Below are 13,835 nucleotides of genomic sequence, written 5' to 3'. Positions count from 1 at the left end.
CCCAGAGCCAACCCCAAACCCCAGATCCCAAATCCAGACCCAGATCCAGACCCTGATCCTGACCCCAGACCAGCATCTCAGAGCCAACCCCAAACCCCAGATCCCAAATCCAGACCCAGATCCAGACCCTGATCCTGACCCCAGACCAGCATCTCAGAGCGAACCCCAAACCCCAGATCCCAAATCCATACCCCAGATCCCGACCCCAGACCAGGATCCCAGACCAAACCCCCAAACCCCAGATCCAGACCCAGACCGCAGATCCAGATCTCAGATTCTGATCCCATACCTCAGAACCCCGATCCAAATCCCAGACCCCAGATCCCGATCCCAGACCCCAGATCCCGATCCCACATCCCAACCCCAGATCCCGACCCCAGATCCCAACCCCAGATCCCGACCCCAGATCCCGACCCCACATCCCGACCCCACATCCCGACCCCACATCCCAACCCAACATCCCGACTCCACATCCCGACCCCAGATCCTGATCCCACATCCCAGCCCCACATCCCAACCCCACATCCCAACCCCACATCCCGATCCCAGATTCACACCCCGACACCCCAAAACCCCGCCCCGGCCCCGCCGCCCTGCCCATCCCGGTCCCTGTCCCGGTCCCTGTCCCTGTCCCGTTCCCTGTCCCGTTCCCTCCCGGTCCCGCCGCCCCCGCCCGTGCCCCGCTCACCCCTCCGCCATCTTGGCGCGGTGACGTCACCAATATTTACCGACCCCTCACCCCGCGGGCCCCGCCCCGGAGCCGGGCCCTCCTGACGTCACTTCCTGCCCCGCCCCGGGGGCGCGCCCCGGCTACGGCGGCCGGGCGGGACCGGGAGCGGGGCCGGGAGCGGGGCCGGGCGGAGGTGAGCGATGGGCACCGGGCAGGGCCGCGTTCCGGGGCACCTCCAGACCGGGCAGGGCGGTGCTTGGAGCAGGGAGGGGTCCCAGTACGGAGCAGGATGGTTCTTGGCGCGGCGGGGCATCCCGGTACCGGGTAGGGTGCTCCTTGGCCTTCTAGGGCATGCTGGGGGACCGGGCGTACCGGGACCTTGGCGGGATGTGGAACTCGTGGTACCGGGCGGGACGGTCCTTGGAGGAGTGTGGGATCCCCAGTACCGGGCGGGACGGTCCTTGGAGGAGTGTGGGATCCCCGGTACTGGGCGGGACGGTCCTTGAAGGGGTATAGGATACCCGGTATCGGGCGGGACGGTCCTTGAAGGGGTATAGGATACCCGGTACCGGGCGGGACGGTCCTTGGCAAGGTGTGGGAGCCCCGGTACCGGGCGGGACGGTCCTTGGAGGGGTGTGGGAGCCCCGGTACCGGGCGGGACGGTCCTTGGAGGGGTATAGGATACCCGGTACCGGGCGGGACGGTCCTTGGAGGGGTATGGGACTCCCGGTACCGGGCGGGACGGTCCTTGGAGGGGTGTGGGACCCGCAGGGCCGCGCAGGACGGTTCTTGCCGGGGTCTCCCCCCCTGTCCCGGGTCCCCGCGGTGTCCCCGCGGCGCTGGCAGGGGGTGGCAGCGGCGGTGTCCCCGCGGGTCCCGGTGCTGACGGCTCGCTCTGTTCCCGGCACAGCCATGGAGGTGCAGTCGTACTACACCAAACTGCTGGGGGAGCTGAACGAGCAGCGCAAGCGGGATTTCTTCTGCGACTGCAGCATCATCGTGGAGGGCAGGATCTTCAAAGCCCACAAGAACATCCTGTTCGCCAACAGCGGCTACTTCCGAGCGCTGCTCATCCACTACATCCAGGACAGCGGCCGCCACAGCACGGCCTCGCTGGACATCGTCACCTCCGAGGCTTTCTCCATCATCCTGGATTTCCTCTACTCCGGGAAGCTGGATCTGTGCGGGGAGAACGTGATCGAGGTGATGTCGGCCGCCAGCTACCTGCAGATGACCGACGTGGTCAACTTCTGCAAAACGTACATCAGGTCCTCCTTGGACATCTGCAGGAAGATCGAGAGGGAAGCGGCTTTCTACCAGGCTGACAGCGGGAGCTCAGCCAGGGAGGGCACCTCCCTCGGCCCCAAGAGCTCCGCCCCCGCGTCCTGCCTGCAGGAGAAGGAGAGGATTCCACGATGCCAGCGGGAGCCTCCCTGCGAGGACTGCAGCACCCTGGAGCTGGTGGTCAGGGACCCCCTGAGCAGTGACTGCCCCGATGACCCCTCGCTGCCCAAAGGGGTGGAACCCAAAGTGGAGTTCGACCCCGACGAGGTGGAGGTGGAGGTGGGCGAGCGGCTGCCGCAGTTCCCCGCGCCGCTGTCCCTGGAGCAGATGGAAGAGGGGCAGCCCGTGGAGCTGGCCTGCAATAATTACCACATGAAGCAGTTCCTGGAGGCTCTGCTGCGCAACAGCTCGGCTCAGAGGAAGGAGGACGTGGTGCATCACTTTGTCCGGGGATTTGAGGGTAGGGCTGAGGATGCAGGAGTCGCCGTGAGTTCCATGATGGACATTCACAGCGACTGGTATGGTGAGGACACAGGTGAGAGGACTCGGGGGGTGCAGCCTGTGGAGTTGAGGAGGGAACAGCTTTGTTGGGCCGCTTCTTTTGTGACTCTTGTTGAGGAATATATTGCTGAATATTTTGGCACAGTGAAATAAACTCTTGTTGTGCACTTGAAAAGCAGCTGTACTCGTTTGTTCGGTGCAGCCCGTGGGAGGTGAGTATTCCTGACAGCTCTGCAGCTCCCAAATCACCCCCCAGACTCCAGTGGGGGCGATTCTGCTTTAATAAACTCACTGGGACCTCGTTGAAAAGCAGGTGCGTTTTTAAAACTCATTAAGAGCAATCCAGCAGCAGCTGAGCTGCCACAAGAGGGATCTGCTGCACGACCTGCTGCAGCAGGAGCTCATCCCACTGGAGCTCCTGCCAGTGCTGCTCTGTTTGCTCCTGCTTGGAATTTCAGAGGGCAGGAATCAGTTTTATCCAACACTGAGGGATCCCTACAAGTCCTTTAGGAGCACTGAAAGCCTTAAACTCTGTGGTATAGCATAAAGATGAGGCTTTTGTCACTTCTGAGCTGCTGGTCACTGAGGTTCTGCTGCTGCCCCGAGCCCAGCACCAGTTGGAATATCTCAGGAATATTTCCTGGCAGCAGTGTCAGGCACCTGGAGAAGAAGAAAATCAGGCCCATGTGCATTTCTCCTGATGTGGACAATAAAGATTTGGGCATTTTATCTGGTTTTTGATAAGTGCCTTGTCCAAACAGCCTTGTGAAGACAGGAGGTGGCTCTGACAAACTGCAAGTGCCACAGGTGCCGAGGATGTGACAAATGCCACAGCGCTGTGGGCAGCACACAAGTTTATTTTCACATCAGCTCAAGCTGCCTGTGCAATCTCAAAGCCAATAAAACTGACAAATCCTCTCTGCTTTCCAATCAGGCACTGATAAAATCACAAATCCAGGTTCAGTGCCACCAGCAGCTCTCAGAGCAGGGCTGGCAGCACTCAGGCTGCTGCTTTTCCACGTGTGGCAGGGTGAGAACATCCAACACACAAACTTGGCTTCTCTTCTTCCCTCTCTCAACATCTCCAGGCTGTTAATGAGTCATGAAAAGGGAAATGCTTCCAGAGTTTGACAGGGAACATCGGGTGTCCTGACAGTGCAGCAGCAATCAGTGGGAGATGGGTTTTGAGTAGGAGTGAGGGAAAAGAAACCAAACCTTCCATTCCTTCTGTTTCTGTGCTAAACCAGGACATTGTAGCAGCGAGGAGAGTGGGAGCTTCTCAGCTTTCAGTGGTGCTGCTGCCTCAGCTTCCTCACAAGGCACCAGAAATGAGAAATGCGAAGTCCTGGTACCAGAATGGTGCACTCAGGTCAACAGAAGAGATAAACACCACTTCCTTTCATGTGTCCACCTCTGTTCCATCACCCTGGTCCCCTTCACAGCAGATGGAAGGGAAACAGGCACCTGCAGAGCACTGGAAGCAAGGCAGGACTAAGAACTGGGTTGGTTGGGGTTTTAATGAAGCTCTAAACGCCCAGCAGGGATTTGCAATCCTTTGGGAAGCTCCAGAATGGGGTGAGATGACTCTGGCTCACACCATTAACACCAGACACACCTTTTTTGATAGTGGGTTGGATAAACCTTAATACAAAGGATGCTCTGCAACCTCACCTGCTTGACACACAAAACATTTCCCTGAATCAGTGCCTGGAACAGGGAAAATTAATCCTTTGGCATCACATCTCCACCTTTCTGCTGGAAGGGAAGCTGGGCTGGTGCTGAAAAACTTGGCAGTGCCCATGTTTATGTAAAATGGGATCTTCAAGTTTAATTTTCTTCTTGCACCTGACTCCATAAATTGTGTAATACTTGTGGTTTGGTTTTAGGAACAGCAAAACATTGTCAGGAAATATATTGGGAGTCCTTCACTGTGCTATTCCCAGCAGGAGGGCAGTAGAAACAAAGAGTCATATTTTCAGATCTAAATATAAAAGCACTTGGACAAAATGTGCTATTCCTGCCTGCAGTTTGTGCTCAAGGTTTTCGTTGCTGATGCTGTTTAATGTTAATGGTTTAATAATTACCAAAAAAAAAGGAAGTGGCTGAGATGGAGCAGAGACCCCATCGCACCAAAAGCAGATTTTTGGTACTTCATTAAATATTCTTAAAATAAAATGAGCAACAGGGCGTCTGCAGCTGCATGAATTCTGCAATGGCACCAGCTGAGGAAAGCCCAGGTAAGCCAAGCCCAGGGAGAGGGCCCAGTGCAGCTCTCTGGCCTCAGCTTTGCAGCGAGCAGGACGAGGAGCCAACCCGAGGTGCCTGAGTGTCCTTGGGGTGACTTTAGGATGTGGATCCCATATCGCTGCCCATGCCCAGAAATTAATTCCTGTGCTTTTCTATGCCTCTAAACTGAGCCTGAGAAGGGGAAGGAAAAAACTGAGCAAAACTTTTTCAAAGCAGTTTGCAGCTTGTTCAAGGTCACACACAGAGATAGAAGTTTTTTTTCCCCAGCTGCAGCAGGGGAGGGAGGAAGCACCCAGTTTGCTGCTTTCCAGTCAGCTTCTGGCCAGTTGTTTCAGTTTCTTGTTCTCCAGAGAGAGACTGAGAGTTGAGCTTTGTTTTTCCTTCCCTGGAATTCCGGGAATTTTCTCCCTTTTCTACTGGACTGCCAGATTTTCTCCCTTTTCTACTGGATTGCTTCAACCTCAGAGCACATCAGGAAGACTTTCCGCCGGGCACAGAGGGCCAAGCCCCAGCTCCAAGGAGACCAAAGGGAGAACTCTAACACTTCCCCAGGTTTTTCCTCCACAGAGAACGATTTTATTATTTAGCCTTATTATCCTTTCCCGTGTGTTTGCTAAATAAATAGCTTTATCTCCTTCACTTCCCTTCGAGGAAAATTTCTTTTTCCCCCAGCCTGGTGGAGGGAGGGATGGTTGTGCCTTCTCTCAGAGGACCTATTTCAAAATTCAGCCAAACCGCCACACTGAGCTAACCCCGCGCTGTGTGTTCTTCTCCCCAAGGTGACGTGCTGGTGGTGCCCATCAAGCTGCACAAGTGCCCCTTCTGCCCCTACACGGCCAAGCAGAAGGGGATCCTCAAGCGCCACATCCGCTCCCACACCGGGGAGAGGCCCTATCCCTGCGAGACCTGCGGGAAGCGCTTCACCCGCCAGGAGCACCTGCGGAGCCACGCGCTCAGCGTGAGTCTGGGTGGTTGTGGCCACCAGGGAGTTGATTCCGAGGGTTTTCTTGGCGTTTTCCAGGTGGATTTCCCGAAGGAAATTGCCTGTAGGAAGCCGGAGTGCTGAGAATGTTTCTCTGTTTTGAAGGGGTTTTGCCGCCCTGAGCAACGCTGGTTTTACCTCCAACCTTGGAAAAAATTACCAAGGATCAGACAAGAACTAGGAAATGCAGTGGTGGGAATTAGGTGATAGACTGGGAAATGCAGTGGTGGGAATTAGGTGATAGACTGGAAATACAGTGGTGGGAATTAGGTGATAGACTGGAAAATACAGTGGTGGGAATTAGGTGATAGACTGGGAAATACAGTGGTGGGAATTAGGTGATAGACTGGGAAATACAGTGGTGGGAATTAGGTGATAAACTAGGAAATACAGTGGTGGGAATTAGGTGATAGACTACGATGTAAGATTGTCACAGGGTGAAAAATTTAGAGGTTTTGGGCTTCTCTTTGTAGTAAATAGATAAGAGTAAAAAATATCAAAATGGAGGATTGCTGTTGTTCTCTAAACCTTCTTCTCCTTCTTCTACTACTCCATGTTCTGCAGTAAAAGTGGTTTGGGATGATTGGATAGAAAATTCCGCAGTTCCTGCCCGTGTTACTGAATAATTGGTAGGAAAGTGAAACTAATGGACATTTTTAGTAACTATTGGTTAAAATATCTTTTAAAAACTGTGTAAATCTTGATAGAGAGGCCTCACTCCTGCTTTCTGTGCTCTATGCTGTACCTGGATCACGCTGGTGGCTCTGTTCCTCTGATAAGACTTCATAAACAACTATCTGGAAGCACTGAAACTCCAGGAAAAGTCTCAGTTTATCTTTGAAACTCCTTGCAAGGCCTTTCAGTAAATTCTCTCCCATCAGGAGGGACTAGATTTATGGCATGGTAAAGTGTCAGTTGCCAAAGCGAGAGAAACTTTTCAGTTAATAATAATAATAATGATAATGATAATGATGATAATAATAATAATAATAATAAGTATTTGGTTCGTTGTTTTGCCCCATTGGATATTTGGTATTTCTCCTGAAGCACACAGTAAGGATTTAGGCATTTTGTTTTCCCAGTCTGTTCAATCTGGGAAGGAATTCTGCCTTGTGAGGGTGGTGAGATTGTCAATTCCCTATTCCTGGAAGGATCCCAGGCCAGGCTGGACAGGGCTTGGAGCAACCTGGGATTGGGGAAGGTGTCCCTGCCCATGGCAGGGATGGGCTGGATGAGCTTTGATGTCCCTTCCAACCCAACCCATTCCACGATTTTGTCCTTTATGGCCAGAATCACAATGAAATCCCCTTCAGCTGAAGCGTGGCTGTTCTCCTGTTTTGGGAATCTCTCCCAACCCAGCAGGTTGCTGGTTTTCCCCCCCAATTTTGCTGGTTTCCCCCTCCAAATTTTGCTGTTTTCCCTGCAGGTCCATCGCTCCAACAAGCCCATCATCTGCAAGGGCTGCAGGAGAACCTTCACCAACAGCCTGTCCCAGGGGCTGCGGCGCTTCGGGCTCTGCGACAGCTGCACCTGTGTCACCACCACCCACGAGGACTCCATGCCCATCAACCTCAGCCTCATGGAAACAGCCTCAGAAGGCCAGGAAAAAGGGGATGCTGACAACGATTGGCCCATCTACGTGGAGTCTGGTGAGGAAAATGAGGCAGCTGATGATGATGATGGCGATGACAAGCAGGAAATCCACCGGAGTTTGTCAGACAGAGAAACTCTGATGTAGCAGTGAGAGGAGAGGGGGAGCACTGAGAGGTTCCCCAGCAGTGTCTGGGACAGAGAACTGCACATCTGCCCACTCACAGTGACACCATGCTGGTTTTTATTGTTCTGGTTTTTAATTCAACAGCGGGGAGAATTGGAATTTTTAAGGTTTTTTAAGTTTTCAGTGCTGTGCACCAGAAATCTGTGAGGAATCTTCTGGCTGGGGCTCACAGAGGTTGGACTCGAGCAGTTTCTCTGCCCCCTGGTTTTGGTTTTGCAGGTGGAACACCTCGGGGTTGTTTTAGGGACAGGTTTCTTCATATAATGAGTTGTGGTCCTTAATCCCTGATCTGAAAGGGGCACCACCTTTTCTCTGAAGATGATACAAAATGTGGTTTACATCTCTTACCTTGGGACTTCTCCGAGCTAATCTGTGATCCTTCTGCTTTAGGACAGTGTTACCTAAATTATGAACCTTAAGTGTTTGCTGAGACTGGGTTTGACCTGGAAACCAGGGCAGAAAAACCAGGATAACAAAAACAAAACAAGAATATGCTGCTGCTGAAAGGATAAGCAGGAAGAATAAACACATCTCACATGTCCTTAATTGCAGGAATTTAGAGATCAAGCTTCTCTTTGTGAATTTTTACTGCATCTTCCTCTCCTAAGAGCTCAGGCTGCAGATCTTCAGCCCTGTCTTTAATGTCACTCAGATATCAGTAGGCTTGGCTTAAATATCAAGCACAAATAATGGTGTCTTAGTGGCCTGGACTAAGAGAAAAGCTCAAATTCTTTTCAGCTTTTTACAGTAGGAGTTAAAAGCTGTCAGGCAGGTTCCTTGGGAATTCTGACTCTGGCAGATTGAATAACCAGATCCACACCTGGTGTAGCTGAGGAGCAGTGAAATATCTGAGCAATGCTGTCAAAGAGCTCTGAATGCCCTTTTGGAATCCTTTTCTTTCTCTTTTACTGTTATTTCTTTTAGAATTCGGGGATCCTCTCATGGTTTATGTTTTGCGATTTTATCCAGAATTTATTTATTTTTTCTAAAATACTCCACTGTGACCCTCCTGTTTCTTTGCTGGGGCAGCTAAAGGTTTTCAAAGGAGGTGAGATTTTGTCACCTTTCCAGCAGCAAGTTGCTAAGAGCTATCAAAACTCAGGCTGGGAAGCTTTAGGAGAAAACCCACCACCAAGAGAAAGCCTGATTGCTTAGGGGTGACCTCCTGTTCCCTGACAAAGGGACAAAACTGAAATATACTGTGAAATCAGACTGTTAATGCTTCTTCCCTCTGCTGTTCCCAAGTGTTTCATGAAAAGGCAAATTTGATGAGCCTTTTTGCCTGGAGCAAGTGCTGGATCAGAATTCTGTAGACAGATTTGGCTGACAAAGAGGGAGCAGTTCCTCCCACTTGAGGCGGTGTTTCTTGAGGGTTTTGGTGTAAAGATTTTACACTTGGCAAACCTAAAAAACCCAAGAGCTCTCTGATTTAACCAGGGTTTTTTTTCTGCATACCTCGTGCTTTTGTTTCATATGCTGGAAAAGAGCAACTCAGCTTCTCCCTCTCCTTCATCCAGCAGTGAAACAGTCCCACTGTGATGTCAGATTTCTTTGCCAGAGCTGATTCTGCTCTCACAAGTGCAGCCAAGGGTTCATTGCCACACCAGGTAGGATGAGGAAAGAAGAAACAAGGTTCTTCTTAAAGAATTCACTTTACTGCTGGCTGCTGAAGAGAGCAAAAGGTAAAGAGACTTCTTTTGAAGTGGTCTGGTCCAAGTTCGTGATGAATGTCACCATGGAATGTGCTGGTTTTATTTTCTATCCCTTCGTTTGGGTGAGTTTCAGTCATCCCTGTTCCAGGTCGCCTGTAAATCTGAGTTTGTAGTAGCTGAGACAAGACCTTTACAGAATTCCCTGCTCTAGAGCTCCTGTTTTAGTCCATCTGAGTTAAGGGACATTGGAGGGACAACTCAGGTGGGTGCCACATTTGGAGCTGAGCTCCTCTGAAAATCCTGCTGTGGTTTTGGCTCCTCGGTGCTCTTGAAAACCTGAGCTAAATGTGGGGCTTGTAAATTTTGCTGGAACATTTGGAAATGCCTCTTCCAGCCTCCCAGGGCTTGTCTTTTGGACTGCTGGATTTTTGGTGAGTCCATCCAACACCAAAGGGTGATAAAGGAGATGAAGGAGGGACTTTCTGCCTTGAGAGCACCTGGGAATGAGCCACAGATCACCCGTGTTTGTTGGGAGACTTGCTTGCTGATGGAAGCGGGGCAGGAATGTAAATAGGGATCCAAAATGATATTTAATGACCAGGCCTCCCCAGTTCTGGTCAAGGAAGATTCCACCTCATTGTAAATATTGGTAGAAGCCACTAGACCTGGAATATCAGCTGAGCCTGGTCCTGGCTCGTGCTCCACAAGGTTGGGAAGCTCCTGGCATGGCCGAGCTCTGCTGACTCTGAGCCTGTGGAGACACTGGGAGCAGGGAAACCCTCGGGAAGTCTGGGTGGTGCAAGAGCTGCAGGAATGGCTGCAGAGACCTTTTCCTTCACCCTGCTCTCTTTGGTCTTAGAGATTGTTTCTTGTGTGTCTTGTGCCTAGAGAATGGAGCTGTCAGGGGTGTGGGGTGGGCGGGGGGCAGCTTTTCCCCAGGGAAAGGCACCACCAAACTCGGGGTTTCCTGTTGAATTGTCATTTTTTTGTGCTGCTTTGTTTTCCGTGGAGTCCTTTCAGCCTTTGGATGTAGAAGAGGGTGTAGTTCATGTAAATCCCTTTGCTTGTGCTTCCCACTTCGTTTTCTGGATGTTTTTTCCCCTGAAATCTTCCATTTGTAGACCCAGCCTCTACAAGCTTTGAGAAAATGATGTTGGCTGTTTAAAAAGCTTCCTCTGGTGCTTGCTGGAGAATCAAAAAATGTCGTTTTTAGGGGAGTTATTTCTAACAGAATCTCGTTCTCAAAGGTTTTTAAAGGCCGTGCAGGTGACATATCTTGAAGTCTTAGCTCGTCGTACTTGACTTTGTTTAGGAATACACATTTTAATGTATTTTTGCACAGAAATGCACTGTATTTCACTGAAGGAATACATGCTGCACTGGTATTTGTAGTGCATTTCACCTCTTGGTGCAAAGCCCTTGTAAATCTTCCAACTGTGCTCATTTAATTTCCTGCTGTTTTGTAAGACAGTTTCATAACCGAAGTCCTTTAGTCCAGTAACGATGACAAATTCTTATAAACTGAACCTTATTTGTAGAAGTGACTGAAATATATTTGTGGATCTTGGAGCATTCTGGAGTTTTTTGATTGTCTAGAAAATAAAACTCTCTGAGAGGGTTGCTTGGATTTTTTTTTTACTGTTCAAATGTTGACTGAGTAAACCTGAGAGTGCCTAGTTTCAATTTCTTGCATTAAAATTAAATAATTAATATTCCCATTTCATTAATCCAACTGAAAAATGAATAGATCTATTTCTGGGGACAGTTAGTTTGCAAGAAAAATCAGAAAGAACTAAAAGGGTCCTATTCACTTCAACCCCAGCCAAGGGAAATTTTTAGAAAATCTTTTGTTTTATTAACACTGATTTGGTTTTCTTAACAGTCTTTGTAGTTTTATGTTAACTTTTTAAACTCCTTTTAAAACTTTTCGTTTCTGGGAGGCAAACCCCGATCCCAGCTAGGAGGAAATGCACATTGGGACGGGGAGAACAGCATCCCAAATATTCTTTCCAGATAATTTTGAATTATATCGACTATTTCACAAACGATCTCGCGGCAAATTCACAGTTTTTCCTTTTTTTTTTTTTTTTTCCCCCCCATGAAAGATGTGAGGCGCTGAAGAACTCAAGAGGGGGTGAGGGTGGTTGTCTCCACCCTTGGTGAAAAACATTTTTTGTGAGGCGAGGAGGGAGGGAAGCAGGAGAGCGGGGCAGCCAAGGGCCATCAGAGGGTGTCAAAGAACTCCCTAATGATTTGGGGAGGAGAATCGTTTGGATGCAGCCCTAAATCACCAACGCGAGCTGTATGCAAATAAGGGACATTTGGGTGTTCCGAGTGACGATAAAGAATTTAACGAGGGGTTTTAATTGTCCTGCTGGAACAGGATGAGGGGTTTGGGCTCCCGCGTAGATGAAGTTCCTGACAAATCCTGCTGAGATGCGCGAGCAGCTCCTGGAAACGCTGCCACCAAATTTCCTTCTTTTCCTAAATTGTACCTTGCTGCCAGAGGGAAGATTCCTCCCTGGGCTTTAGGACAGGGCATTGGGATTTCCCGTTCATTTTGAAGCAGGAAGCGATGTCCCGGGGACCCCGAGGCTGCGGGGATTTGTACCTGGAGGTTGGGATTTGTGCTTGAAGAGAAGGTGCAGCTCCGACCCGATTCAACTGCCCTGGTTTGGTCCTTGGGAAAGCTGAGGACACGAACGATGATGCAAATGAAGTCAACCCAAATCCGGGCTGGCAGTGATCACATGCAAATTGTAGTCTCAATCTTAATTAATTCCTAGGCTTTGAACTCTTCCTTAAGTTGTTCTGGCACAGGTTCTTGAGTTTTTCCGCGGTAAAAAATATCCCTGGATATTTAAAGTTGGAAAGTGCACCATCACTGAGGGCTGTGATTCTTGAGGAGCATTTCTTTTAACTGGCATTACTGTTAATTAAACTATTATTATATAAGACACGATACCTTTATATATTATTACCGTTAATCACGTTTGATTACCAAACCCAAGGAGAAATGTACGTCAATTTTTGTATCAGCAAGAAAAATGGAATTTTTTTAGAGTAATTGGTAAATTCTTCTCTGAAGAGCAGACTCTCAGCCTTGCTCTGCAACCCTCTTGCTGTGAGGAGCACCTCCTTCACCTCCTTCACCCAGCTGCCAAGCACATTCCCCCTGGATGAACTCTCCAAACAGCATCTCAACTTCAAGTGGGACTTTCTCAGCTGGAATCAAGGGCTCTAAAATTTAGAAACACGAACCAGAAAACCTCACTGAATGTCTGGGATTGTTTGGGATGCACTGTTGTGCACAACAGGGTGAAATCAGCCCCGCGTATGAGAAAACCAAAGTTTGTTCCGTGGCTGTTCGTGGATCCACAGCACAGAGCAGTGAGCAGGAAGTGCTCTGAGGAAAGCACTCGTAGCATCTTTAAAAATTCTAATTAAGCTACTCTAGATATCACTGAACATTTTCCTCATATTTTTTAAATTCTATTGCCTGTTCCTGGCAGATGGAGAACCCTCGAGCTCCTGTTGACATCGACACAAACCCCCACTGACAGACGAGTGAAAGCACCACCCAGGCAGGTCAAACAGAACAAATACCTACAGGTAACACTTTTCCAAGGGAAGCTTTCAGCCGATGAAATAAATCGGGCATAAATGTGGAATAAAAATATGTAGAGCAACCTGGTCTAGTGGAAAGTGTCCCTGCCCATGGTCTTTAAGGACCTTTCCAACCCCAACCATCCTGGGACTCTGTGATTCCATGTTAAATAGAAAGAGGTGTGACTTAGCTGGCTTGACAGGCAGAAATAAACTTTAAAGGCGTGAATTCAAGAGGTATTAAAACCTGATACTACAAATAGATGTTCTGGTTTATATTAAACTGATTGTTTAGTCGGCTGTCTTCTTTATTTCTCAGTGGTGAGAGCTACGAGAAGCTGGTGTGGATTCCAGTTGTTTCATGTTCAAGAATGATTAATTTAGAGCAGAATCTTACAGAAGCAAAATGGCTTTCATGAAGATTTTAAGAGCATGGCCTGAGTTTGAAAGGAGAATCTACAAAACTAAGAAAGTTTATAAAAAAAGGGGAAATAAGCTGGAAAAAATATTGTTACATATATAAAACCCATATACATATATATACAAAATATGAATGGATAAAAATTGGAGATGAATAAATGTATATTAATTAGTGGGAGAATGCTTCTAATGATCAAAGGAAAGAGTCTTTGGATTGTTATCTTCTAGATAAAGAGTCTTTAGTCAATTTTGCTACACTGGGGAAAGAGAGATGAATTGTTTCAAGGTGGAAAGTCTGAAGTTAGGGAACGGAAGGCTAAAAATGCCACAAAGGACTCGGTTAAGGAAGAATGGTTTCCATGGGAAAATAAATATTTATGAAAAATAACTGGGGCGTCAAAATCACAGAAAAGACCCTGGTGGTAAGAAGAGGAAGGAGAAAGACACTCAACTTCGAGGGAGAGAAGGTGAGAGGTCCAGGTTTCGCTTTCAGACATGCTTTCTTCAGAAGATAACAGATACCAACAGAGAAAAGAAGATGTCACATCTCCATTGGAGGATGCTGCGAGAGAAAGGAGAAGGATTTGGGTCATCGAGGCCCGCGCTATAGATAAAGGTGTGAAAAGGAGGCATCTAGGGCATCCCATCCCCTCCGGGGCAGCATGTGGGTGTGGGAAGCGGCGAGCGGCGGCGGCC

At 49.0% G+C, this 13,835-nt stretch overlaps 2 protein-coding genes across 3 annotated transcripts in view; one reads left to right on the top strand and one right to left on the bottom strand.

Annotated features, from left to right (window-relative positions):
* BSDC1 (BSD domain containing 1) overlaps positions 1-732 on the bottom strand; it is a 6,959-nt gene extending 6,227 nt beyond the window's left edge. Inside the window, exon 1 of the mRNA XM_042015422.1 lies at positions 689-732. Within this exon, the coding sequence (XP_041871356.1) occupies positions 689-699 (11 nt within the window). The 5' untranslated portion in view covers positions 700-732. The remainder of the gene's footprint in view (positions 1-688) is intronic.
* A 74-nt stretch (positions 733-806) lies between these two features.
* ZBTB8B (zinc finger and BTB domain containing 8B) lies at positions 807-10,740 on the top strand. Of its 2 annotated transcripts, none has more exons than XM_042015421.1 (4): positions 807-863; positions 1,581-2,489; positions 5,482-5,660; positions 7,111-10,740. In XM_042015421.1, exons 2-4 carry the CDS (start codon positions 1,583-1,585, stop codon positions 7,420-7,422), a joined length of 1,398 nt encoding a protein of 465 aa, XP_041871355.1. In that variant the 5' UTR covers positions 807-863; positions 1,581-1,582; the 3' UTR covers positions 7,423-10,740. The 2 variants fall into 2 exon arrangements, with proteins under 2 accessions (XP_041871355.1, XP_041871354.1); XM_042015420.1 differs by lacking the exon at positions 807-863 and adding an exon at positions 921-987.
* Positions 10,741-13,835: the final 3,095 nt, after the last annotated feature.

Source organism: Corvus kubaryi, unplaced genomic scaffold, assembly GCF_017639235.1.
Source record: "Corvus kubaryi isolate FWS band 111438036 unplaced genomic scaffold, C.kubaryi_AGA036_p1.0 split3-37304, whole genome shotgun sequence".
Taxonomy (NCBI): Eukaryota; Metazoa; Chordata; class Aves; order Passeriformes; family Corvidae; genus Corvus; species Corvus kubaryi.
Note: the sequence above shows the minus strand (reverse complement) of the source record. Positions and strands in the feature narration are given on the sequence as shown.

Bases quoted from the DNA above. Each gene is read 5' to 3' on its own strand.
- ZBTB8B (XM_042015420.1), top strand. From the start codon at position 960: ATGGTTCTTGGCGCGGCGGGGCATCCCG. The intron at 988-1,580 runs GTACCGGGTAGG...TTCCCGGCACAG, and splicing joins TGGCGCGGCGGGGCATCCCG to CCATGGAGGTGCAGTCGTAC. The intron at 5,661-7,110 runs GTGAGTCTGGGT...TTTTCCCTGCAG, and splicing joins TGCGGAGCCACGCGCTCAGC to GTCCATCGCTCCAACAAGCC.